Consider the following 26,388-nt stretch of genomic DNA (forward strand, 5'->3'; position numbering starts at 1 on the left):
CCAAATAACACCTGAGCTGTTAATGCAGACAAATAACCTTCTCACTGGCAGACTGTGGAGAAGAAAAAAGAAAGGAAGGAAGGTAAATAGACTGATTAAGGGATAACTCATTAACCACCTGAGTTCTGAGGTGTCCATGAACAGTTCCTGAGAAGGAAATGAGCCTGAAAGGGTAACCCCAGACTGTGGGAAAGTTGTTGAATCCACCACTGAATTTCAAATGAAGGAGTCTGAGTCAATTTAGCAGGGGGAATATGCTTAAACCCTTTCTTACCTTTGGGAGATAGACAAGTCTGCCTATGGGCAAAGGCAGACTAAGAAGCCTAATTGCTCTGGAACGTGAGGAATAGGGGAGGCAAAAAAAGAAGTTATGTCCTTACCATAACGTTCCATGTGAGTTGTTCATCTCGCCTTTTTGTTCTAACACGTGGGTTCGGAGCCGATCCCTCGGCTCCGAGTCGGCCGCTTTTCAAGCTCAAACTCTCAGAGAAGCTCGAGACCTGGTATATATCCCATGATGCTCTACTGTAAACCCCAGATCTAGTACTCTGCACCCGAAGACAGCCTAAAAAAATAAGTACTGCAGTACTTACCTATCGAGATATCTATAGATTTTCAGAAAGGAAAACAGTCTGTTTTAAGAAGACAGGCTGACAAGACCAACCAATCCACCAAGGCAACCATCTTTCTCACCAGGAGGGGAAAGGTGGGAGGGAATGTAAGAACAAAAAGGCGAGATGAACAACTCACATGGAACATTATGGTAAGGACATAACTTCTTTATGTGAAGTTGTTCTATCTCGCCGTTTTGTTCTTACACGTGGGTAGTGTCCCAAGCACCCTTATCCTGGTTGGCTCAAGGGAGAACATTCCTGAGCACAGTGGAATCAAAGGAAGCCCTGTCCCTGGAGGCCCTGTCCACTTTGTAATGAGTGATAAACGTGTGAGGTTTGGACCAAGTAGCAGCTGCACAGATGATATCCAAGGGTAAACGAGATGCATGAGTTAATGATGTAGAAACAGCCCGGGTAGAATGGGCTTTGACATTAGTCGATAATGGCTGGTTAGTGGAGGAATAAATGAATTTAATGCAATCAGAAAGCCACTTAGATAATGTGATTTTTGATACCGCAGAACCTTTCTTGTTCTCTGTGTAAGAGACAAAGAGTTGATCAGATTGTCTGAAGTCTTTCGTTCTGTCCAAGTAGAATCTCAATTGCCTGTGAACATCAAGCTTGTGTAACATATATTCCAGTCTGTTGGTATGGTGTCTAATAAACGTTGGGAGCTCAATGGACTGATTTAAGTTAGTTTCTGAACAGACCTTAGGAAGAAAGGTAGGATTTGTCCTGACGGACACCCTATCAGGGTAGAAGATCAAATATGGGGTTTGGAAGATAAGGCTTGGAGTTCAGAGTCCCTACGCGCAGATGTAATGGCTACCAGAAATATTGTTTTCCAAGACAGAAATTTCAAATCACAAGATGACGGGGGTTCGAAGGGGGCAAGCATCAACTGGGATAAAGCAAGATTCAAATTCCAGGGAGAGACAGGGTGTCTGATAGGTGGTCTGAGATGGTGGGTACCTTTCAAAAAGGCCTTACAAAGTCTGTGGGACATGATGTTAGACCTGTTAAACCCTACATGAAAGTTGGAAATGGCAGCCAATTGAACCCTTATGGTGGCAGCTGCTGCGCCATCATAGAACAAGGAAGACAAAAATTCTAATATGGTATGAATAGGCGCAACATATGGGTCAACGTCGTGGTGAGAAGCCCAGTGAACAAATCATTTCCATTTGCTATTATATAGCTTTCTGATTGACAGTTTATGAGAAGAAACTATAATATGTTGGACCGCGGGAGACAAATCTTGAGACCTGGCAAGTATGGGAATTGAAGCAGCCAAGCTGTCAGTTTTAGGGAGAAGAGGGAGGGGTGAAGAACTCCCGACGAATGAGTCAGAAGGTCTGGCACTGGGTCCAGAATCCATGGTTCTTCCACTCGATACTTCTGTAGGAAGGGGAACCAAATCTGACGAGGCCAAGACGGGGCTATCAGAATAACAGTCCTTCCCAGACTTTTGGCTTTTTGAATGAATTTGGGAATTGGCAGGAAGGCATACATGGGGGCCAATCGTGTACAAACACATCCCTCGGGTTGCTCCCTGGTGGGGGATAAAGGGCAAAGTAGCTGCTGCGTTTGGTATTCATCGGAGATGCAAATAGATCGCAGCAAGGCTGGCCCCATCTACAGAAAATCTTGTCCGCCACCTGTTGTTTGAGGGACCACACGTGAGGCAACAGGATGGCCCTGCTCAATTTGTCTGGGATGTGCGTTGCTATTAGAAAGCGTCTGGTGGATACAGCCCACTGCCAAATTCTTAGGGCCTTTCGGCATAAGGGATACGATCTGGTTCCCCCTTGCTTGTTGATGTAACAGACTACTGACATGTTGTCCGTCTGAATTGCAATTGTCCCTGGAAGAAGACAGTCGTGAAAGTGTTGCAACGCCAGGAACACCGCTCTCAGCTCCAGGACATTTATGTGCAAATGCGATTCCATGCTTGACCAAGTACCTTGGACAGTCTTTCCCTGAAATAGCCCCCCCACCCTATCAAGGAAGCATCCATGGTCACTGTGGCTGTGGGCTGGGGAAGAACAAGGGGACGTCAGACTACTATCTGGTCACTGTTCAGCCACCAATTGAGATCCTTCTTGCAAAGATTTGTTAACAGAATCTCGTGCGACATGGGCAGTTGTTGGTAAGACCATTGTGTGAAGAGTAACCACTGGAGTATCTGCAGGTGCATGCGTGGCTGCCATTGTGCTTAATAGCTTCAGTATCTGGGACACAGGGGCTTTGTTCTGGGTCAACAGACTGGACAATTGACTTCTTAGAGATAAGATTCTTGTTTGAGGCAACCTGATCCTTGAATCGATAGTGTCTAGTTCTGCTCCTATAAAGGTAATATGCTGTGAGGGCGATAATGCAGATTTTTTGAAGTTTAGGATCATGCCCAACTGGGAACACAGGTTGATAGTGTAGTCTCTTAACTGGATTAGTTGATGCCTGGAGGTGGCGGTGAGAAGCCAGTCATCCAGATATGGAAACACCCGGAATCCTAAACATCTCAGGTGAGCCGTGACCACTGCCATACATTTGGGGAACACTCTGGGGGCTGTGGTGAGACCAAAGGGCAGGGCTCCGAATTGGTAATGACTGGCCCCCAGCCAGAAACGCAGGTGATCTCTGGATGATCTGGCCATTTTGATGTGGTAGTAAGCATCCTTGAGATCTATAGAGCACATCCAATCGCCCGTTTCTAGGAATGGAAGTATCGATTGAAGCATGACCATCCGGAACTTTTCCTTCTTGAAGCAGGTGTTGAGTTTGCTGAGGTCTAATATGGGCCTCCAGTCCCCTGTTTTCTTTGGAACTAAAAAGAACCTTGAGTAAGTTCCGGATCCTATCTGGTCCGCCGGGACTGGCTGGATGACTCTTTTGTCTAGCAGGTTTTGAATCTCTATGGCTGCTAGTTTTCGCTGACTGGGTGGAACATCTGGAATACTTGTACACATAGGAGGGCATTTTGAAAAGGGGATGTAGTAACCTCTGGAAATGATGCTTTTTACCCAAGAATCCGTTGTAATGTTTAGCCAGGTGTTTGGGTATAAAGCCAAGCGACCCCCGACCGCCTCCAGAGAAGGACAGCCGGGCTTCCTTTCAAGAACGCTGATAGGGTTTACCAGAGAACTGCTCTCTGTCACCCTGATTTTGCGGACCCCCTCTGCCGTTTGGATGGCGTCTTCCATTTTTACCCCCTCCTCTGCCCCTAGAGGGGGTATCCGTAGGTGTGTTTTGGAAAGCTCCTTGGGGCTTTCGAAACCACATTTTTCCACTTCGTTGCCCTTTGGGGTACGGTCTAGTTGGAGTGGAAAAATGGACTCCTACAGCAGACAAAGTCTTTCCTTCTTGTTTACACCTAGTAAGCGTCTCCTTAACTTTAGGTCTGAACAAGGCGGAACCATCGAATGGGTTATTGACGAAGGAAGACTTGAAGGCTTCCGCAAAGGAGCAAAGGCGCATCCAGGACTGTCTCCGAAGAGCTATCGCTGAACCTGCTGCCCTACTCGCGGCATAAGAAATGAGCTGCATGCATGAGTTGACTATAGAATTGAGGGTATTGAGTTGTGCAGTCACTTTCTCCGAAACTGCATCAGCTGTGTTACCCTGTAGAGTATCTCCCAGTTCTTTGAGGAGATCGCGTTGAAGGTGGGTAAAATGGGTCAGGTAGCTGAGCGATCTCATGGAAAATGCCGCAGAACTAAATATGCATTTCCCATAACTGTCCATCGTCCTAGAATCCCTATTAGGAGGATGGACAGAAGAAGAGGTTTTCGACATCTCTTTCTTGGTGGCTGCCGCCACCACCATGGCATCAACCGGGACTCTCTTGGTAAGAAAGGCTTTATCAGCGGGGAAAGTAATGAACTTGTTGGGTCTCCGAGGGACCAGTTCCACTGAATCAGGGGACTCCCACGCCCTTCGAGCAACCAGATCCATTAGTTCGTCGAAGGGAGGAGTAACCCAGGAGGTGGATGGTTGAGACCCAAAGGCCTTCAGGAGTACTGACTCATCCTCAGTAGGGGCAAGGGACTGCCAATCACCCCTCTGCCTTAGGATCTCCAATATGACTGCAAATGAGACATGCACAGAGGGGGATCATGGGGACCCTTCTGATTCCTCCATGTCAGTATCCGATGTCAGGGATTCCTGTGGGGAATCCAAGTGCCTCCTCTTACACAGCCTCTTCCTAAGTACTTCATCGGTGGGAGCATCCGGTTAAGTCCCTGTAGAGGAGGGGCCGCCCAATGGGGATACCTGAGGCTCTGGGTCTCGATGCTTGGTAGGGACCTGTGGGGAAGAGACAGAATGAGGCCCTTTAGGGGGAGGGGAAGAAAGATCCGAGGAGGTAGTGGTCTTAGAAGACATGACCTTCCTCATGGCATCGAAGGCACCAGAATCCCAGTCTGAGACGTCTGTCGGCTCCAAAGAGGCCGGCAGCCCTCCCCAAGCCGAGACCCTGTGCTCCAATCCAGAGAACGGAGCCGAACCCACCTGCGCCGAAGCCCCAAGGGGAAGGGTCGGAACCGAAGTCTCTGTCCGACTATCCACCCCGGAGCCAGCGAGGGAGTGTCGGCTCCGTGACTCCCTGGTCGGGACCGAGGAGATCAAGGTCGACAGAGCCGAGGGAGCTGGATCGAACCTCGGCTCCAAGGGCTCTACCAACATCGGTTCTGTCTGCCCTGGCTCCGAGAGTTCTATTGGCTTCGGAGGAAAATGAGAAGAAAGTAGGGCTGGAATTTCAGGCTTCGAAGCCGAGTGGCTCGAAGCAGAAAGCATTTTGGCCAGGGCCGGGTTCTCCAGCAATCTCTTAACCACGCAGTCCAGGTCCACATCGGATAATCTCGAAGAATGGGTCGAGGGATGGGTCGAAGGAGCCGCAGATGGCACCGATTGAAGAATCGGAGACTGAGGAGTCTCCAACACCGGATCCACAACTGGGCTCTGAGGTAAAGGATCGAGACACAGCTCCAAGGGCTGTGGAGCCGATGATCGAACCATACTAGAGGAGCTCGGAACCGAGGACTTGGGCTCCGAGGACCCCTTGGACGACTTTGACCCCTTCGAAGCCTTGGAAGAAAGGTCAGTCTTGTCCAGCGCAGCCTGAAAATCAGGCTTCAGGAGTCCCCTATCTACCAGCTTCCTGCGCCTTTCCAGAAGAACCCTGGCGCTAAAGGAGTGGCAGATATAGCACACTTCCTGTGAATGAACAGATCCCAAACAGTACACACAGGTGGAGTGGTTGTCCTTCACATACATTTTTTGACCACACTCACACCTTTTGAAGCCAGACTTTTGCTTGTCAGACATTTTTTTTGAAGAAGAGAGGAAAAGTATATAACAATATATATATATATATATATATATATATATATATATATATATATATATATATATATAATAGTTCAGATCCCTGAACTCAAAACTTTAAGTATTAAAACAACAGTTATTAAACTATGTTTTATAAGGTTAACTCTCTACAAAAAAAGCTAAATTTTAACTAATCTAACTAATTTTAACTAATTCCAATTACCACTAATAAAAGCACACACAAAGGAGCTGACAGAGCCCTGTCACGCCCAAAGCTAAGAAAGGCCTAGACAAACAGCCGAAGAAAACACTCCAAAGTATTCTAAACTACACGCTAAGTCTAACTAAACTCTATTTCTTTTTAAATACTGTAACACTAGCTAACACTTCTAATAGAAACATTTTTTTAAATATCTCTAAATATTGAAAAAATAACACTGGCCCGAGCTTGCTCCGACGAGTCTTGTAGATCCGTTGCAGCAGCAAACAAGATCTAGGGTTTACAGTAGAGAATCATGGGATATATACTGGGTCTTGAGCTTCTCTGAGAGTTTGAGCTTGAAAAGCGGCTGGCTCCGAACCCACGTGTAAGAACAAAATGGCGAGATAGAACAACTTCACATATATGCTTGAGTTCCTGCAAGGCCTTACCATAATCCTGGAGGGGCTTAAACGGATCAACAGCAGATGTTTCAAAAAGATTTTTGTTATCCAGAGGAGCATCCAAAAGTTTAGCTTTAATATCATCTGGTAAAGCCAGAAGATGTAGCAAAGAATAACTCATTATCAGAGAATCAAATATGGCATCCTTGGAAGAGGCATCAACTGCTTCATAGCTGCATTTTATGGAGTGAAGCATAATCTGGGAAGTGGACACAATAAAGGAAAGAGCTGAAACCTTCCCATCAGATAGATCAGATACCACCTTAGTTACTTGACAAAGAAGAGCAAAAACATACCTGGTCATGTGGGTTTGGTATTTAATAGCCCTAAAAAGACAAGGTGGCAGAAGTATACACCTTTTTACTCAACCATTCCATTGCCATACTGTCCTTTTCCGAAGGAAGGAGCTCAGTAGATGGCAAAAGCTTAGAAGGCTCATCAGTGGAAACTGAAACCACTGAAGGATCAGCAGAAGGGCACTTATACAAATATTTGCAATCCTCAGGTACCTTGCAGAACCTATCAGATTTCTTAAGATCTGGGGCTGAGAATCAGGAGTTACAGAGGCAGCAAAAAAGGTATCCAAAGGAGGCTGCCAAAACAGGAGGAAAAGCAGATGCCTTAGGAGACACCATTTGTAAAAGCTCATAATACTCTTTTGAATGTCAGAGACCTGGGAGCAATCCCACGTGAAGTACTTCATCATACCAACAAAAGTAATCCCAAATGATCATTCTTCCAAGGGGGAGTTTGGGCTCAAAGACTCCCTCAGAACCATAGTCTAGAGGAGAAGTAATATGAGAGGAATAAGTAAGTGATTCCCCCCAAAATCTAAGTCTTCATCTGAGAAATCCAGTTCCCTAGGTCTCTTAACAGCAGTGGAAGACCAGGGAGGAAAAGGGACATACACCCCTTGAGGAGGCTTCAAGGCCATCAAAGTACTGAACAAACCCCAAGTAAAATCTTGCCATTCACTTGGGGAAATTTAGCAACGGGGTAATATGTTTAGTTTTCTGCCTTTACTTGAATAGGATGTCTGCCCTAAGGACTCTAAGTGGTTCAGACCCTAAGGGGGATTCAATAATTGGAGTAGGAATGTCTTTCCTCACTAAAATGTGAGGACTCCCCTTCCATCGCTCGGAAATAATCAGCTGAGGTTCCCCTTCAGTGTCCAGAAAAGATGTAGGAGAAGCCTCCAAGGACGTGCAAGTGTTTGGATCTATGCCAGTCTCCGATGGGGGTCGCAGCAGAAGAATCCAAGGCAAGCACTGGATGGTTTTCAGGGCTTTCACTAGCTTCTAGAGAGAAGTCCAAGGGAGGCTGGACTGCACCAGATCAAACCTAGTTTCTTGGCCTTCTTCTTGGTAGACAGCTGATCCTTAGGATGGGAGGATTCTGCCACAGCACCCTGAGCCAACAGTTTAAGTCATTTGCTCTCAAGGTATAAGGATAAGGAAGATAAATGATTACATAGGGTCTTAGGGACAAATGCTTGACAGATACAGCACTGTGTATGGTCATGGAAAGCGCCAAAGCAAAAGAGACACTGGTCATGATGGTCCTTATGGGAAATCTGCCTCACAAACTTAACCCCACCGTAACAGGTACAAGCAGGCAAAATTTGAGGGTAATGCTACACAGTGCTAGAAGTCTAAGCCTCAAAATGCACTCACTCGAGGTACTCCTTAAATTGGAGAACATCGACATCTGAGCAGTGACAGAGACCTTGTTCAAGGCTCCAGAGAGCACCCCTGCATTACCAGGCTATAATTCATGCCACACCTTTCTGTCACCTAACCTGGACCGAAACACTAAAGGCGTAGGTGTGTCTATATTCATTAAGGATATCCACACCTCCAGGCTAGTTGCTCAGCATAATGCATCCGAGATTATCCAAGTACAACTAACTCTCTGGGCAAGACCACAATCCAAATTGTAGCTTGCTACAGATCCCCCACCATGCCCCAGGATTTCCACTCCTCAAGTCTTCATACACTGGAAAATATTAGGGTACAACCTAACACCCTAATAATGGCCATTTCAGCTACCCCATCATTAACTGGGAAAACTACTCATGTACCAACTCTTTTGCTCAACGTTTTCTGGAATTCATAAATTCCAACCCCTTGGATCAACTTATCCACAACCCCCACCAGAGGCAGCAATATCCTAGACCTGGTCATTACCAACATGGGCGACCGGTGTTCTACACCAGATGTCAATTTCTCATTGGTCAGATCCGACCACAAGCTAATCACCCTAGACATCCACATTACACCCCCACCCGCCATTAGGGAAACCACTGTAAAAAATTTCTCCAAAGCCAACTTCATGCTTCTTAAGACAGAAGTGGCAAACTTCACGACACCCATGCAGACGGACAATAGAGGTACGACTGCTGAATCCTACACAAATGCACTTTATAGGCACATACACGAGTGCATGGATCATGCTATCCCTAACAGAACCAAGATGCTATCTTCCAAAAAAAGGAAGCCAATCTGGTGGTCCCATGCCATAAACAAACTCTACAACAGAGAAAGAAAATGCTGCAAAAAAAGAGTAAAATTCCATGATTGGAGGAATTCCCTGGTCAGCCTGAGTAAGAAACTCCGATCCCTCATAAAATCCTCCAAAGCTAGTTATGAAAAATAAATCACCACTGTTTCTAAAGAGAATCATCAAGCATTCTATAGCTATGTCAAGAATCTCAATGGCAACACTCAGATCTGCTCTGAGTTACAGCACAATGGCAATAAATATACAGAACCAACAGATACTGCCAACATCCTGGCAGATAGGTTCAGTGCTAACTTAACCCCCCTCTCACCCCCTAAAGGGCCCATCTCTACACCAGAAGAATGCAAAGTTCCTGTAATCACGGCTGCACAGGTAAAAAAAACACTCTTCAAAGCCAAGAACACAGCATCCATGGGACCTGACAACATCCCAGGTTGCGTTCTACATGAACTACAGAACAAACTGGCACCCCACCTAAGTACCATGTTCAATCATAGCCTCACCTCAGGCTTTGTACCCACTGAATGGCGTACAGCGAGGGTTATCCCACTCCACAAAGGGGGAGCCACCATGGACCTCAGGAACTATCGCCCCATTAGCCTGACGAGCCTGGTCTGCAAGGCCATGGAACGTATCATCATGGAACTTATAAACAAAGGCACTGGCAATCTCCAAACTCTGGACCCCACCCAGTTTGGGTTTGTAAAAGGCAGATCATGTCTCCTAAACCTGATAGACTTCTTTGAAGCAGTCACCAAAGCCATAGATGAGGGTAAGGTGGTTCACACAACCTATCTAGATCTTGCCAAGGCTTTCAACACCATCCCCCACTCTGGAATTATAGATAAACTCACTAAACTAGGTATAAATCCCTATGTCACAAGATGGGTTGCCAACTGGCTCACTGACAGAACCCACACTGTGAAAGTAGGAGTGTCCAAATCTGACTTCAGACCAGTGACAAGTGGAATACCACAGGGTTCAGTCCTGGGTCCTCTCCTGTTTGGTATCTACTTCTCTGAAGTACAGGCTAACGAAGTTCGCAGACAACTGCAAACTAGGAGCCATAATCTAAATTCCTAACGATGTGGACATCCTACAAAAGGGCCTCACTGAGACAGATGCCTGGTGTCAAAGCCATGGCCTCAAGCTCAATGCAAAAAGTCCACTGTCATCCCTTTTTGTAGAAACTCTGTACCCATGAAATACCACATAGGCAGTAGTCTACTTAACACCGAAAGTGTGATAAGAGACCTTGGGACACAGGTGGACAGTAATCTCTTCTTTGATAATCACATCGCCACAGTAGTCAGGAAATCCTTCTACGTGGCACACCTCATCACAAAAGGTGTGTACTCTGCTGATTTGGCTCTGGAGCTAGTGCAGGGTCTAGCAAGTACAAAACTCAACAGTAAAGTGTCAGCAAGCCTTCATGCTCTTATAGTGAACATCCTATGCTGCAAACCTCCTTGGATGAGCCAAAAACAATGTGATAATCCTCTATGGTAAGAAGATGTCTTTGTGGTATAAAAACTCAAAAATGATCACAGCAGCCTAGTAAGAGTCATAACTATAAGCTTTCAATTTGTATATAACAGAAAGGGTGATACAAACAAATGTTTACTTGGCCAGCCAATTCTGGAAGTGGTAGATAGTTGATATCAGTGAAAAATAATAAACAGCAATGGGAATATGCTGAAGTCTCACAGGTCAAGCTAGCAATATCTTTGCAAATAGTGAGAACAGTGAAGAAAGAAAAGTAGGAATTGATCAGAAAAAGTACAGTTGCGTAAAATCTTACCATAACAGTAGAAGTCAATCTCTTCACTGTTGCCGTATTTCTTCCATAGGTAGCCCTAGTGTCCGGCCAGTATACCAAAGCCTTAGATTTTTACAGATATTGTATGTCACACATATGCTCCTTGCTCAAGGCATAGGGCATAAAGGTGACTTAACATACATACCTCAGAATTGAATAGCTCCAGGAGGAGCAACAGTCCTGGAAGTAGAAGGAACATGTGCATCCAGGAGGAGAAAAGGAAACTATAGCAAAAGGGGGAGGAGGGAGCGAATCTGCAAAAGTGAAGAGAAGGACATCTATTGTTATGGTAAGATTTTATACAATTGTAATCACTGTTGCAGTATTCTTTACTAAAGACAGAGTACAAACCCTGAAGAGAAAATATGAGAGGAGGAAGGAACAGAAGAGCCCTCAAGAAACCCATGCAGGATAACTCTGGCAAAGACAGCTCTTGCTCTGGGAACACCATCCAATTTGTAATGCTTAGTAAAAGTAGGGAAAGAGGTCCAAGTAGCAGCCTCAAGGATGGAAATAGTATCCAATCCTTTGAAAAAGGCACTAGACGAAACCACAGCCCTGGCAAAATTAGTCTTTACAGAGGCCGAAAGCCTTTTCCCATGAAAGGAGTAATAAAAAGAAATGGCCTTAGAGATCTATGAAGAAACGGTTTAGAAACAGCCAAACCTAGAGTCTGGGATGAAAAGAAACAAAAATCTGCTTGGCCCTAGTCTTATCCAAATAAAATCTGAACTGTCTATGCAAATCCAAGGTGCAAAGAACATCCTCACTTACAGATTGTGGAGAAGGAAAAAAGAAGGGCAAATAAATAGATGAACAGACCGTTTAACAGACAATTCATTAACCACCTTGAGCACAAAAGAAGGATTATTATGAAGAGACCAGGAAGGTGGAATAGGCTTTCTGGGAGGTCTGATTATGAAGGACGACTATAAGAAATTGCTTGGCCTCAAACCTAGAGGCCAGAGGAGGAGTCAATGGCAGACAACAGCTGAAAGGAGAGCTTTAACTGAAAAATATGCCAACTCAGCATGTTACAAATTCACACAAATAAAACAGAAGCAGATGGATCTCCAGAGAAAGTGGATCCTGGTTACGAGCAAGGATGTACAATGTCCAGGAACACTTCTCTGTGAAGCATCCAATCGTGAGCCTGTGTTTTGAACCTGTTCCAAAAGTCTACCACTATGCCCTGGTCTGAAGGAATATATATAGCCTGAAAAGTCACTTGAAACTGGACAGTTAGATCCCAAACTTGAAGAGCTAGTCTGTAAAGAAGGAAGGACCATGTCCCCCTTGCTTGTTAATGTACCACATCACTGTGCTATTGTCTGTAAAGATTTTGAGAGACACTGGAAGACAATGAGAATTAAAGGCCTTAAAGGTGAAAAGGAGAGCTCTCCTCTCTCCTTGATACTGATGTGGTCTGACCTCTGATAAGTGAGCCAAAGACCCTGGCCCCTGAGGGGACCAAAAGAGGCTCTCCACTCTGTCTGAGGCATCCAAACAAAGTTCCTGAGAGGGGACTGGGGACTGAAAAGAAAGTCCTCTCATAAATTTAGACAGTAGCAAGAATAATAAGATGCGTTCATTAGCATTTTCTGAAGGATACAAAGTCTGAAACTGAAATGAATGTCATTATTTAGTGACTTCAATCCTCAGTGATTAGTCCAAAAACCAAATATTTTATGAGTAAAAGACCACACAAATAAGGTAAAAATCTGGACATTTGACTGGCATAGCAAGGTGTCTGTAAATATATGGTACTGTGTTGCATTGTCTTCCTGACAGCTCCTGCCAAGTGCTTTTTGGCTTTGAAAGCTGGTAAAACAATTAGCAATATTTTATTTTAATGTAACTTGTTATTATATGAAGTATAAAAAGCTCCTCGCACTAGAAAGAATTATGATTGGGGCTCCAATCATTACCTTTAATTATGTGTTCTCGACATGGATACTTGGCGTCCATGTCTCAAACACATAAGGTTAGGCTTGGCTAGGCTTGTATAGGCCCTAGGGCCGATAGCCTAGTACCAACCTATGATCAGCAACCTAATAATAATTCTCTTGGTTAGCTGTATTGTTACTTTTACATTTGTACAATTAAATAATTTCCTCACTTAGCATGGCTTAAGGAACTTCATAAAGGAAATTTTAACAACTGACAGGGCACATCTAACACCTCCCTCATGTACTTTAACCAGTTATGAAATTTGAAATGTACTCAGTTTCTGCACATTTCATTCTTTCACAAATTCCTACTGCTTAGGGCATAAACAGTGCCTTCAAGATAACAGAAGAACCAAGTGTTCAGAATGTTCAAACTGAAGTAGTAAAGAGATCACTTTTTAATTAAAAAAAAAAAAGTTGTAAAATGAAATTTCATAGAGAAGTTTATGAAAATGCCAGCTGTTTAGTACAGTCAGACAATATCTAGAGCAAAGTAAGCATGACAGCTGAGCAATTTACTGCAATTTCCACAGTCACAGGAATTAAAAAAAAAAAAAAACACTGTACTACTAATCTGTTCACAGAGTTTTAAAAGTAGATTATCAACAGGGTAGTACATACAGGAAAAATTATTTGGCAGGCAATTCAGTTGCCTTCTCTAATATTCTGGCAGCATTGTGAAAAGTCTCCAAACGACTATCTCAGCTTACAAAATTCATTTAATTTAAGCATTTTAATCAAGAATGGCAGACTGGAAGTTTGTTTCAAGAAACAGCTGCAATAAAAAGTGTGCACGATGCTGGATGTTTCTACTGTGTTTGTCTTTAACGACAGTACAATAATGAAGAAACTTCTTCTTTATACACAATATCATTGAAGAATTATGTTTAGGCCCAGCTCAGGTGTTTTAACAGTGGAAAGATAGCCACATTTGTAATGAACTAGCAAATATTTGGTTACAGCTGACTGCAAGAGACATCACAAAAATATTAGAGGGCTTCACAGCATAACCTGCGAACACTCTACTTACTGTGCATTTAATGTACAACATACCAATTTTATGTAAATTATTTCAATCAGATACCAATAACTAAAATATCCACTTTCTAAAGGTTAGTGAATCATAGATATGCAAAGCAATAGTTAACATAAAATGATCAATCAAACTGATCATAGCAATAATGCACTTAACATGTTTTTTACCAGTGTCAGAAAAAGTAAGGCAAGGAATAAGAGATGTCAGGCATTCAGAGCTGGATGAAGGAGTCCATAGGTAATACATTTCAACAATACTGCAAACATCACTGATGCAGAAGGGTATAAGCCAGGTGGAACCTACTTACTTTCTTTGAGGTATGATGCCAGGGTGTGTGTGAGGTCATTTACTGGCAGAAAACAGGAATCTGAAAATAAATAAATATATTTTATTTGTGGATTTTATACTCAGTGTTACCATAAATTTAAATCTATTTTACATAAGTACTTTATTTTACTTTTGCCTGACCTATAGCAATCTTTCCATACCTGCTAAGCCAAGGTTTCCAACTGAGAAAATATAAAACCATGTTAAACACTAGTACACAGACTAAAATTATACGCATTTTCAAAAGCAACCATTTACCATTTATAATCAAATTGTTTACTTTGCTTTTTAAGTAAAGATTATTTTCAGCTCGCACTGGACATGTTCTACAAAATAACATTAGACATACTTAAGTTTTATTCCAACCTGTGTATCATTAGCACAGTGAAAGTCATTTAATATAGTCAATGAATTCATGAAATTCATTTAAAAGAAGGAAAGGGACTACCAAAGTCACTTATTAAAAATATTATAGTTCTATATATACATTTTATGTGATACTGACTGTGACTAAAATTTTCTATTTTCCTTTTTTTTTTTTTTTTTATGGTGATCCCAAAAGTAGTGTGCCATCAGCTGTGTCCAAATCCCTCCTCAATCTTACATTCTGATACCCCTGGCACCTCGCTAGCTTACCTTTCATGGCTCATAGCTCAAGGCTGCAGAAGTGTGAAATCATTACTTAGCAGTGAGCAAACAGAAAGGAGCACTCAGTGGCCCTGTGTGATTCTACCCTGATAACTATGGAGAGTTTTTTGCTATGCCCTATCCACTACTCCACCCAATATCTAATGTGCAACATGTAATGCAAGTAGTTCTGGATAAGTCCTCAGTCTTCACTGAGAACAGTAACAGGCCATTTAAACAAATGACTTAAAATACTACCATCATGTTTTAGCTGTAAAATACCTTTCTGCTGCTTTACGTCTAGCTAACACTTTGTCTTACTGCTAATCCAAAAAAACTTTCAGCAATGTAAAGCAGTGTAAATGTGAAACTTCACTTTATGCTGGTGTCTCTCATCAAGCTTAGTGGCCTTCTGACCTCTCCAAGTGGGGAGGTTGAAAAGCATGTCATGGGGTATATCTCCAGCTAATGAATTTCAGGTGTAGACAAAATCCTGTTTTCCATTTGTATGTTATGGATTCAGTAACAAACAGCAAGAATTAATCTCCAACAAATGAGTACAGAATGCACAGCCTTCATTTGTAATCTTGGAATTACATTTCCCTGAAGGATACATCAGTCTGTCAAGCCTCACACCCATATGCACAATTGCACATTACGATATAAATGTCTGCTATCTATGGTTTAGTCTAACTAAGCAAGCAGTGTTGACACCCTTAGTAAACTTTAATCCACAAAAGGAGCAAGCATGGTAATATCATCACTGTTTCACACTTGCTCAGGTATGAGAAATGCTTGACTCAATCCCTCTGTAACACTATTACCATGATTCAGTCAAGCAATACTTACAGCCCAGCATTACCTATAATTTAAAAGACAAAAGCAGCAAATAATGTAAGCCATATTTTTTTAATTTCGTTGTATATACTCTTTAATTTGGGATGGCCCAGGGTGGTTTGTTTCAGGGGCAAGTTCCGGGCTTAGATGTGACTGTGAAGACTAGTGATGAGAATTTGGACAAAGTCCAGGACTGTCACGTGCATTTATAACTTGTTTTATAAATCCTCTCCCTTGGTCCTCTCACTGGTGCACACAGAATAGTGTGGGTTTGTGAGGGCTTGACAAACTGATAACATTACCAGGATGTTCTTGTTCATTAAGCATGCTCAGCTGTAAGAAAAAGATCCAGAAAAAATGTTTGTCATCGAACACTGGGCCTTTTTCTTTTTGTTTGTTTTGTCAGCTTGTGGTTTGTGTCACATATTAAAAGATGTTTTTGCAAAAACTTTCCTGCCCACTGTCCTCATTTCTTTTCACCTTATATTTGTTTAGAACATTTGATCAAGACCCTGTGAGCTTCAAGGTTATGTCTATCACGACACTTGGTTTAACTTGCCCCTCTTTGCACATGACTTGCAGGCATATTCTACAACAGCCTAAACAGGAACTGTCTAGACTGTTTACCTTGCTGTGGCACTTTCTCTTAGCATTCAGTCAAGGTAAAAGAAGAAAAAATATCTCCTGACCTTCCTCAAATACTGCAGAGAAACCATGATACTGATCTAAAAGAACATAATATGATACAAACCATCGGAGAACTACAGTTGTGTAAGCAAACTTACCATGACAGATGTTCAACTAGATCAGTGCCACAGTAGCCTTAAGCTACTTCCATTTTAAGTATTTATGTCAATGTGAGGAGGGTTCATCTTATTGTGCTTTATAAAGCAAGGTATACATGCATGTGACAAAACTGCACATAGCCCAAATTCTCATCACTAGTCTTCACAGTCAAAATGTCTTTTTCAATACATTCCTAGACCATCACTCAGGTTCTCACAGGTCTTCCTTTATCTACATGAAAGGCAAACTACTTCACATTGCTCTTACCTTTACAGTAAAACAGGTTCAGACATCTCCCCTTTCTTTTTCAGAAGAACTATTCCTCTTAGCTTGCATTGATTCTCTGGACATGCTATTCAAGTTTCAGAAAGTACAGTTTTGTACCTACCACAAATGTAGATGTTCGAGGGTCTTCACTGCTGCAGTCATTACACTTGGGTTATCCTGCCATCAGGTGGTCCCGCAGTCGTGCCAGAGTTCCAAAGTCTTGGTCCGGCATCGGTTGCTGTCGCTTCTTCCCTGACGTCAGTGCGCCAGGGGTATATAAGAGGCAGCCGACGCCATTTTCTTCAGTTTTTCTTGCCCCAGATGTCAGGTGCCCCCAAATAGGTAGGCAATAGATATTGCTAATAATACATACAACAAGGTAAAACAAAACCTTCAGTTACCAGCAAATACACCACATAGGTAGTATAGGGTAGAAAGGTATAGATTAGTCCCAGCTAAGAAAGAGGGGGTGGCGGGTGGGTAACCAGGACTGCAGCAGTGAAGACACTCGAACATCTACATTTATGGCAGGTACAAAACTGTACTATGTTCATTGTGTTTCACTGCTGCAGTCATTACACTTGGGTTGAATCCCAAAGCTGAGTTACGGTGGCTGGTTCTATAGAGGATTAGGGGTGGCTAAGAGGCCCTGCAGCACTGCAGTGGCAAAGCCAGCTCTGGATCTAGAATAAAGAGACAAGTGATAATGCTTGGTAAAGGTGTGCACTGAACTCCAAGTTGCAGCTTCCAAGATATCTTTGGTAGGTACTCCTCTAAGGTAGGCAGTTGAAGTGGCTGTTGCCCTGGTGGAATGTGGCCTAATATTACTAGGTACAGGTTTCCCATGCTGTGTGTAGCAGAACCGGATACAGTGTCCTATCCACTTTGAAATGGTCTGCTTTGAAATAGCCTTACCCTGTGATCCTGCAGCATATGCTACAAACAATTGCTCAGTTTTTCTGAAAGCTTTTGTTTTGTCCAAGTAGAAAGGTAATTGCCTGTGTGTGTCCAAGGAATGCAGAAGTCTCTCCCCTTTATTCTGGGGATTTGGATAAAAAGTTGGCAAGTGAATAGTTTGGTTAAGAGCTACACTGGATACCACCTTAAGCATAAATGAAGGGTTTGTTTGTAAAGAAACCCTGTATTGGTGAAAAATGATGAAAGGCTCCACTGCCATTAGTGCCTGTAACTCTGAGACTCTTCGTGCTGAGGTTATTGCCAGAAGCAGAGCAGTTTTCCACAATACATATTTTAATTCTGCTGAATTGGCTGGCTCAAAATGAGGTAAGGTTAGTTTTTCCAAGACAAAATTGAGGTCCCAAGTTGGTGTTGGTGCTCTCTGGGGTGGTCTTATGTTTTCAGCCCCTCTGAGGTACTGTTTTAGAAGTGGATGAGAGAAAATAGGAGGATCTGTGTTGTAATGAGCCGAGATGGCAGAGGCGTGGATCTTAATGGATGAAAAAGATAGTCCTTTGTCCAGCATCTCAGTTAAGTATTGTAATATCTGAGGAATATTTGGGACAAGAGGGTCAAAGCTTTGAGCCTGGTTCCAGGCACAGAATCTCTTCCACTTTTCTGAATAAGATTTATTGATGCTAGGCCTCCTGGCCTCCAAAATGACATCCATAACAGCTTTAGAGAGAGGTGTTGTCTGATTGACTAATGAATCTGCCATGCAGCCAGGTTTAAGGTTTTGAGCTGACTGTGCAGGATCTGATTGTTTTGTTGAGTCAGAAGGTGCGGAGTTTGAGGTAAAATTCATGGTGGGCCTTGAGCTAAGTTCTTTAAGATTGGGTATCAGTGCTGGCGTGGCCAGTCTGGGGCAATCAGGATCATCTGTGGTTTTTCTTGTCTGACTTTTAGGAGTACCTTTGATAGGAGAGGCAGTGGTGGGAAGGCATAAACTTTTAGGCTTTTCCAGTTGAACGAGACAGCATCCACCTTCCATGCTTGCGTGTGATAAGTCCTTGTGCAGAATTTTTGTAGTTGGCAATTCTTTGGGGAGGCAAAGAGATCTATGTCTGGGCACCCCCATTTCTGCGTTATCATGCTGAATACTTGTGGATTTAATTTCCACTCATGAGGATCCATGATGTTTCTGCTTAAGTCGTCTGCCAGAGTGTTTTTCTTTCCCGGCAGGAATTGTGCTTGTAGAAGAATTTGATAGGCTAGAGCTGTGTCCCACAAGGTCATGACTTGTCTGCATAGGGGATAAGAATGAGTGCCCCCTTGCTTGTTTATGTACCACATAACTGTGGCGTTGTCTGTCTTTAGTAATAGTTGTCCTGGATGCAGAAGGTCCTTGGAAGCTGTTAGGGCATTTTGTACAGCCAACATCTCTTTTTGATTGATGTGAAGATGCATTTGATCTGCGGTTCACTTGCCCTGAATACATTTTCCTGCCATGTGTGCTCCCCAGGCGTAATCCGAAGCATCTGTTGTTAGTGTCTGCCTGGCTGTGGGTAGAGTGAAAGGCTGTCCCTTGTTGAGGTGACATGTCTGTGCCCACCATCGAAACTCCTGTCATAGACAGGGAATTAGTGGTATTACTGCTTCCAAACTGTGACAGTGTTGAGTCCACACACTTTTTAGGTACCATTGTAATTTCCTCATATGCAGTCTGGCATATGGAATTAGTAGTATGCAGGATGCCATGAATCCCAAGGCCTGCAGAATATTTCTTGCAGGGAGTTGGGTCTTTGTTGCCATCAACTGAAAGTACTGAGTCAGTTGTCCTTGCTTGTCTGGCGTGAGATAAGCCATCTGGGCCGTAGTATTTAAGCTGGCACCCAGGAATATTATCTCTTGTGAGGGCACTAGTTTTGACTTCTTTTCGTTTATTGTGTACCCTAGGCAAATTAGCAACCTTTTTACAAATGCCAGATGCTTTAGAAGAATGTCCTTGCTCTCTGCTTGAATAAGGCAGTCGTCCAGGTATGGATATATTTGAATTCCTTTTTGTCTGCAAAATGCAATTACTGGTGCCAGGCACTTTGTGAAGACCCTGGGTGCAGTAGATAAGCTAAAGGGCAGTGCAGAAAATTGGTAATGCATTGACCCAGCTATGAATCTGAGGTATCTTCTGCAATTTTGTCTGATAGGGACATGCAGGTATGCCTCTTTGAGGTCCAAAGTAACAAGCCAAGCCTTCTTGCCCAGTATGGGAAGAAGCTGCCGTAGTGTCAACATTTTGAATTTCGGAACATCCAGGTAAGTATTTAGAGTAGAAAGGTCTAGTATGGGTCTCCAGGCTTTGTCCTTTCTGGGGACCAGAAAAAGTCTTGAGTAAAATCCTTGCCCTTGTTCCTGTTGTGGCACTTTTTGAATAGCTCTCATGTCCATGAGGGCTGTAATTTGTTTTTGTGCCTCTGCCCATTGATTTTGTGGCAGGTCTGGCATTCCTTTTAGGCTTGGTAGAGTGTGAAAATGTAACCTGTAACCTTGAGACACAATATTCAGAACCCATTTGTCTAGGGTGATTATATGCCAATTTTGAGAAAAAAAGTGCAAGTTTTCCCCCTAAGGGAGCTGCCAAAAGGTAAGTGCTTGGCATTCGAAGGGGGAAGTCATTGGGACTGTTTCCTGTAAGGTTGTGACTTGTCTTCAACTCCTTTTGGGGTTGAAGCACCCCACTGTCGTGGTCTGTAAGAACCTTGGGGCTGAGATCTGCCTCTTGGGCGTCTGTATCGGCCTCTTTGCGGTCTGTCTGACACTGGAAAGGACCAATTCTTTGTAGGCCAATTTCTGCTAAATCTAGGTGGCTGTACCTGTAAGAAATCCTTCACCGTTTGCATAGATTTTACCTTATCCTCCATTTTCTTTAATACCTCTTCTGCCTTAACACCAAATAAAATATCCTGCTATAAAGGAGCATCCAATAATTTAGCCTTAACATGATCAGGTAAACCTTGTTCTTTTAACCAAGCATGCCTTCGAATCACAGATCCTGTAACTGCTGCTCTACAAGAAGCCTCTAATGAATCAAAACCACATTGCAGAGTATGTTTGCCCACTTGTTCAGCTGCATGCAATAACTCCTGCATTTCCTTATAGTCAGGTTGTTCTGAACTTATAATCATTTTCTGCTTTAACAGAGACATTAAATATTGTTGGTATTTAAGCATGTGAAACTGACAATTTAAAGCTCTCACTGCTAAAGTTGCAGAAGTGTAAACTTTCTTCCCCATCTGTCTAATGCTCTAGAATCCCTGTCAGAAGGAACTGGATTCTTAGCCGTGGAAGCCTTTACCCCTTTGGGACCCTGGGAAATAGTTTCTGGGTCAGCAACAGGGTTTTTATAAAGAAATTTGTCAGAGTCAGGGACTCTATAGTACCTGTCTGGCTTGACTGGAGCAGGGGGCAAAGAATCAGGATTTAAACTGGATTCAGAGAACACATCATCCACAATATCTAACACTGGCGGAATAGCAAGGGGTCTGTGCTGAGGTAATAAAAAAAAATCTCTGAGCCATTTCTTGGATTCTGAGTAATCCTGGCCCTCCCAATGGAAATGCTCCCTCATGGTATGTAACGTTTCCCCAAAAGAATAATCCTCTGGAGGAGAGGCTGAAGGAACTGATTCTTCAACAATCCTCATAGGGGGGGTAAAGAGTATCCCTGGTCTGAAGAGGAATCAGAGTAAATAGAAACCTGGTCAGAGGAATCATAGACTGTATCCTGCCTAGGCCTTTTATCAGGAGGGGGATGGGTACCCCTAATCAGAGTAATTAAGTCTTCGGCCATTTTGAGCATCTGATTTTTAGGCATGGAGGCCTGTCCAGGTGAATGCTGTACTTGCTTCTTTGTCTTTAATGGAGTTTTAGACTTGGCTGTAGTTTTTATGGTAATCTGTGAAGGTCTGAAAACACCTTCAGAAGCCGATGCCTGCTCAGCGGCTCCGGACCCATCTGAAGGGTTAGTTTCCATAGGCCCAACACCTTGAGTATCCAGAAGCCTAGACATCTCCACGTGGGAGTCGAAGGCGGCATGTGGCTCTGAGGTAGCGGGTGTCAGGGGCTACGAAAGCGGCTCACTGAGAACCGGTGAACCGGCGACTGGCCCTTCATCGTCAGTTTTGGGCCTCGGATGCCTGTCCTTATCCTTGTCTTTGCGGTTTTGTGTATTCCGGTCGTCGGTTGTTCCGACGGCATGGTATAATTAAACCTTCGGCCAAAGTAATGGTGAGCAAAATCAAACCGACGTTTAATAGTGCATTTGTTAAATCTATCACAAAACCGACAACTAGTGACGTCGTGGTCTGGGCCTAGGCATGGAATACAGTAAGAATGAAAATCCTTATGAGGTATTTGCTTCCCACAAGAAATACAATTATTAACTTTTACTGACATCGGTCTGAGGCAAGAAAAAGTTTCCCCAACGGGGTACTTAGCTTTATTGAAGACTTCGGTTCTGAAAATTCAAATTGAAAATCCCAGGAGTCGGCCGACCGGCACTTGCGAACTGCTTTTCTTTCGGGCACCACGCAGCAAGAAAGACTGAAGAAAATGGCGCCGGCTGCATCTTATATACCCCTGGCGCACCGACATCAGGGAAGAAGCAACAGCAACCAACGCCGGACCAAGACATTGGAACTCTGGCCGACTGCGGGACTGCCTGACGGCAGGATAACCCAAGTGTAATGACTGCAGCAGTGAAACACGATGAACATCTGCTGCTGATACAGTAGAGTAAAATGACACACACAAAGCCACTGCCAGAGCTCTGCTATTCATTTCTGTCTTACTTGAATTTTGTTCAGAGTCAGTTTAAAGTAGCTGTCTTAAGGTAGGGGCTGTCAGCATTCATGTTTGAGTTGTTGCCCAAGGGGCTGGAATAGTAAAGGGAAGAAACTTGAATGTACAGCTCTGTGACCACTGAACATAATAGGTATGAAGGATGAAGTCGTCAGACTGATACAAGAAAGCTCTCAGTTGCAACAGATAAGGGACAGACAGAACAAATACAAGGGCTGCATAACAACAAACTTCTACCAAACCCTGCCATGATATGCTTCATGTGCCTTTCACAATCGATGTGCTGACAGAAAATAAATTTCCTGTTTAACAAGAGCACATCATCTTCAGGGCTGACAGGAAAGCAATGGTTGGAGAGCTACCAACCAGTAAAATTGAACCAGACTACACAGTACTACAGTGATTTTCTTATACCTACACATCAAATGACATAAGCATTGGAGTTTGCTATTTGCTGAGCTTTGGCTGGAATAAATTACATGTTTTTAAGTAGAGTTCACACATACAAGTAAAATGTTTACAGTTCTTAATAGTCTTGGCTGTATTCTCAGAACCTCAAAGATGATGTTAAAAATGAGATTATCTCTTGGATAGAGATTTGGTGTTTAGCCCCACTGCTACAGAGGTGATCAAAAGTGTGATACAAGGGGCAAGCTGATCCAGGGAATCTATTTATGATTTTTTAGTCCTCCTTTTCCAAATTGTCCAAGGGATTTCTTATAAAAAACAAAATAATCAGTCTCAACAAAATTCAGGTGAACAGACATTTAAGAAGAAATGACAAGGGGATTCCAAAAAGAAGTCTCACACCTCCCAAAAATCCAACAAGTCTGAATGACTATTCAGGAGACTTTTTTTTGTTGGTACCTAGTTGTTTTAAGCATTGGTTTCACGTTTTTGTTTTTATTCAGGAGACTTTGTGACCCCCTCCCACCCTTGCCCCTTTTTTCTTCCAGAAAGTCTGAATCTCCATTTTTCTCTTTGGCAACAGACTGTTTCATACAAATAGATTCTGAAAATCATTCATCAGGGTTACATATGGCAGTGGGAGGAAATTCCCCCTTTCCAGGGGGGTGTCATTCCTCATCCACCAGATCAGACTGTTTTGTTTCCTCCTGTTCTTCATCACACACTGTCCAAAGGAGTGATAGAACCAGTTCTTCCTTCCAAGAGGGGAAGGGTTTTTATTCAAGTATGTTCCCAGTGCCAAAGAAAGAAAATGCTTGGACACCAGTTCTGGATTTTTCGTTCCTAAAGCTCTTTGTGATTGTGCCCAAATTCAAAATGACGTCACTTCACAACCTGTTACCTCTTCATTCTCTTTCAAGTTTCCTAGTAGCCCTAGACGTAAAAGATGATTTTCATCACATGCCCAATCATCCAGTCTTTAAACGTTTCTTAAGATTTTGGGTGTCTGGATCACACTATCAGTTCTTTGCCTTACCCTTTGGATTCTCCAGTGTTCACAAAGTGTCTAGCTCCAGTTACAGCTCACTTACAGGGTATCCACATTTTCCATATTTAGACAACCTGTTTATCTTTGCAGTCTTTTTCAAAGTGTCAGGAATCTCTCTCAAGTTAGAATTCTCTTACACAAGCTGGGATTCCAAGAGGAGATTCCAAAGTCGTTCTTGACTCCGTCATACAGGATTGTGTTCCTGGGATGTCAACTAAACACCTCAGTTTAAAGAGCTTTTCTTTAACATGAACAAATAAATATTTATTTAGCTCTATTTCTAAGGTTTTCCACTCAGACTTCAGTCATTGTGAGGGAATACGTCAGGGTTTTGGGTCTCATGGCCTGTATGATTCCCATGACACTCCCGGACAAGACTCAGCAAGAGAAAGATACAGTAGTATCTGAAATCTCTTTGGTCCCAGCATAAACACCCTTCATTTTCCCAAATACCAGTGCTGGTGTTTTGGCTGAGACAACATATACCCTTAAATCTAGATCTCCCTTTCTCTCTCTCTACACCAAAGCAGTCAATCACCACAGACACTTCGGACTTTGCTTGGGGAGCAGTTTCAGGAGAGATAAAAGTGTAGGGGGTGTGGGATATCAAGGACAGATGGTGCACAAATATCAAGGAGATTCTTGCCCTGATCAAGGCACTCAACTCTGAACCATCTTGGTCCCTGGTACCTCTTCAAGTGTTTATAGACAATATCATAGGCATGTGGTACATAAACAAGCAAGGGAAAACAAGGTCATACCCCCTTTGCAGACATGTTAACTTATGATACATGTGTTTTAGAAGAAGTGGCAAGCAGGTTTCAAAACCCCATAGCACAGCCTCACTCAACAGGCATCCTCCATTCTATAAAAGCAAAACTGTGTGGCAGACAAGCTGAAAAGGACCAAGACAGACCATCACAAATGGAAACGAAATCAGGGGGTCTTTCAAGACTTGATCCATCTGTGGGGTGTTCCTCAAGTAGACTTCTTTGCCTCCTATCTGAACAATCAACTAGCAATATTCTGTTCCAGAACTCCATGCAAGAACGCTTGGAAGACAGCTGGCTTTTCGTTTCCTTAAACAGTAATGTTCCTGCATGCTCTTCCACCCTTTCCACTAATATCCAGGATACATCTGAAGATCATTGTGGTGACCGCCTTTTAGCCCAGGCAAGAGTAGTTCTCCCTTCTTTTAGAAATGGCTAGGGGCAATTACCAAAAGCTTCCTCACAGACTGGATCTATCCACACAAGAACAGGGGCATTTGATATACTCTGACATCAATCATCTTAAATCAACTGCATGGATGATAGGACCTTAATTCCGTTTAGGCACCTGTTTACTACTAATGGAGACAAGAAAGCCTGCTACTAGAAAATCATATATTAGCACAAGAGATTTTCTGGTTAGTACCAACAACATAACCTGCACCCATTCAGGACTAATTGTTCTCTGTTTCTTCAATATTTATGAGTTACTATCTTATGGCCTTTCTTATTCCTCTATCAAGGTTCACTTATCAGTTATTTCAGCATGTCTGCCCATGGATCCACCTCTTTTAAATGCAGTCTCGTGTCAAGATGTTCTTGAAAGGAGTTTTTGCATAAGAAGCCTCCAAGGAAACCATGGCCCCTCCTACAGATTTTAATTTTGTGCTACAGAAGCTAACACTTCCTTCATTTGAACCACCTAATCTGGCTGACTTGAGGTTTCTTAACATGGAAAACAGGTTTATTGATTGCTCCTACCTATGCAAGATGGGTATTTTAATTGCAGGTCCTTATGGTAAATTAACCCTGCCTCATCTTCTACAGGGACAAGGTTTCTTTGTGAATTAATCTTCCTTTAATGTCTAAAGTGGAATCAGACTTTATTTTAAGCTAAACTATCCAGCTACCCATTTTATTTCCTGAACTAAAATGAGGGAGAAAGGATATTCCATACCTAGCATGTTCACAGACAACTCAGATACTATCTTGACAGAACTAAATCTTTCAGATCTTCAGATAAATTGTTCATTTTTTTCTGACAGTAAGAAGAAAGGAGAACCTGTGTCAGAATAAACTATTTCCAAAAGGTTGTCTAAGGCTATTATCTTTTGTTATACTTACCATAACAACTGCGGTGGTGGTGCTGCGGTAGCTTTGTTGCCTCAAAGTTAGACATTGCACGTTCGATTCTCAGTTAGAGCGTCTTCTGTGTGTCGACATGCGCGAATGGGCGTTCCTTCACTGAAGGTTGTGCGTTAGGCCCAGCAAGCCAGTACGTAAAACTCTACTGCCAATCATTAGCGGACCGGAGTTCCACTGTGGCGACCCCTATCCGGGAAAAGCCGAAAGACAGTTTTATACTTACCATAACAAAATTATTCCAGGCAAGATCAAGACCCACTCTACCAGGGCCCTGGTC

General features: G+C 43.0%; 1 protein-coding gene across 4 annotated transcripts in view; it reads right to left on the reverse strand.

Moving 5' to 3' along the window:
- Positions 1–26,388, reverse strand: part of CMSS1 (cms1 ribosomal small subunit homolog) — a 1,462,848-nt gene that overhangs the window by 496,114 nt on the left and 940,346 nt on the right. For all 4 annotated transcript variants that reach the window (XM_044071376.1, XM_044071373.1, XM_044071375.1 and 1 more), the window contains exon 5: positions 14,231–14,290. In XM_044071376.1, the coding sequence (XP_043927311.1) occupies positions 14,231–14,290 (60 nt within the window). The remainder of the gene's footprint in view (positions 1–14,230; positions 14,291–26,388) is intronic.

Source organism: Protopterus annectens, chromosome 5.part0, assembly GCF_019279795.1.
Source record: "Protopterus annectens isolate FY-2018-M chromosome 5.part0, PAN1.0, whole genome shotgun sequence".
Lineage (NCBI taxonomy): Eukaryota > Metazoa > Chordata > Ceratodontiformes > Protopteridae > Protopterus > Protopterus annectens.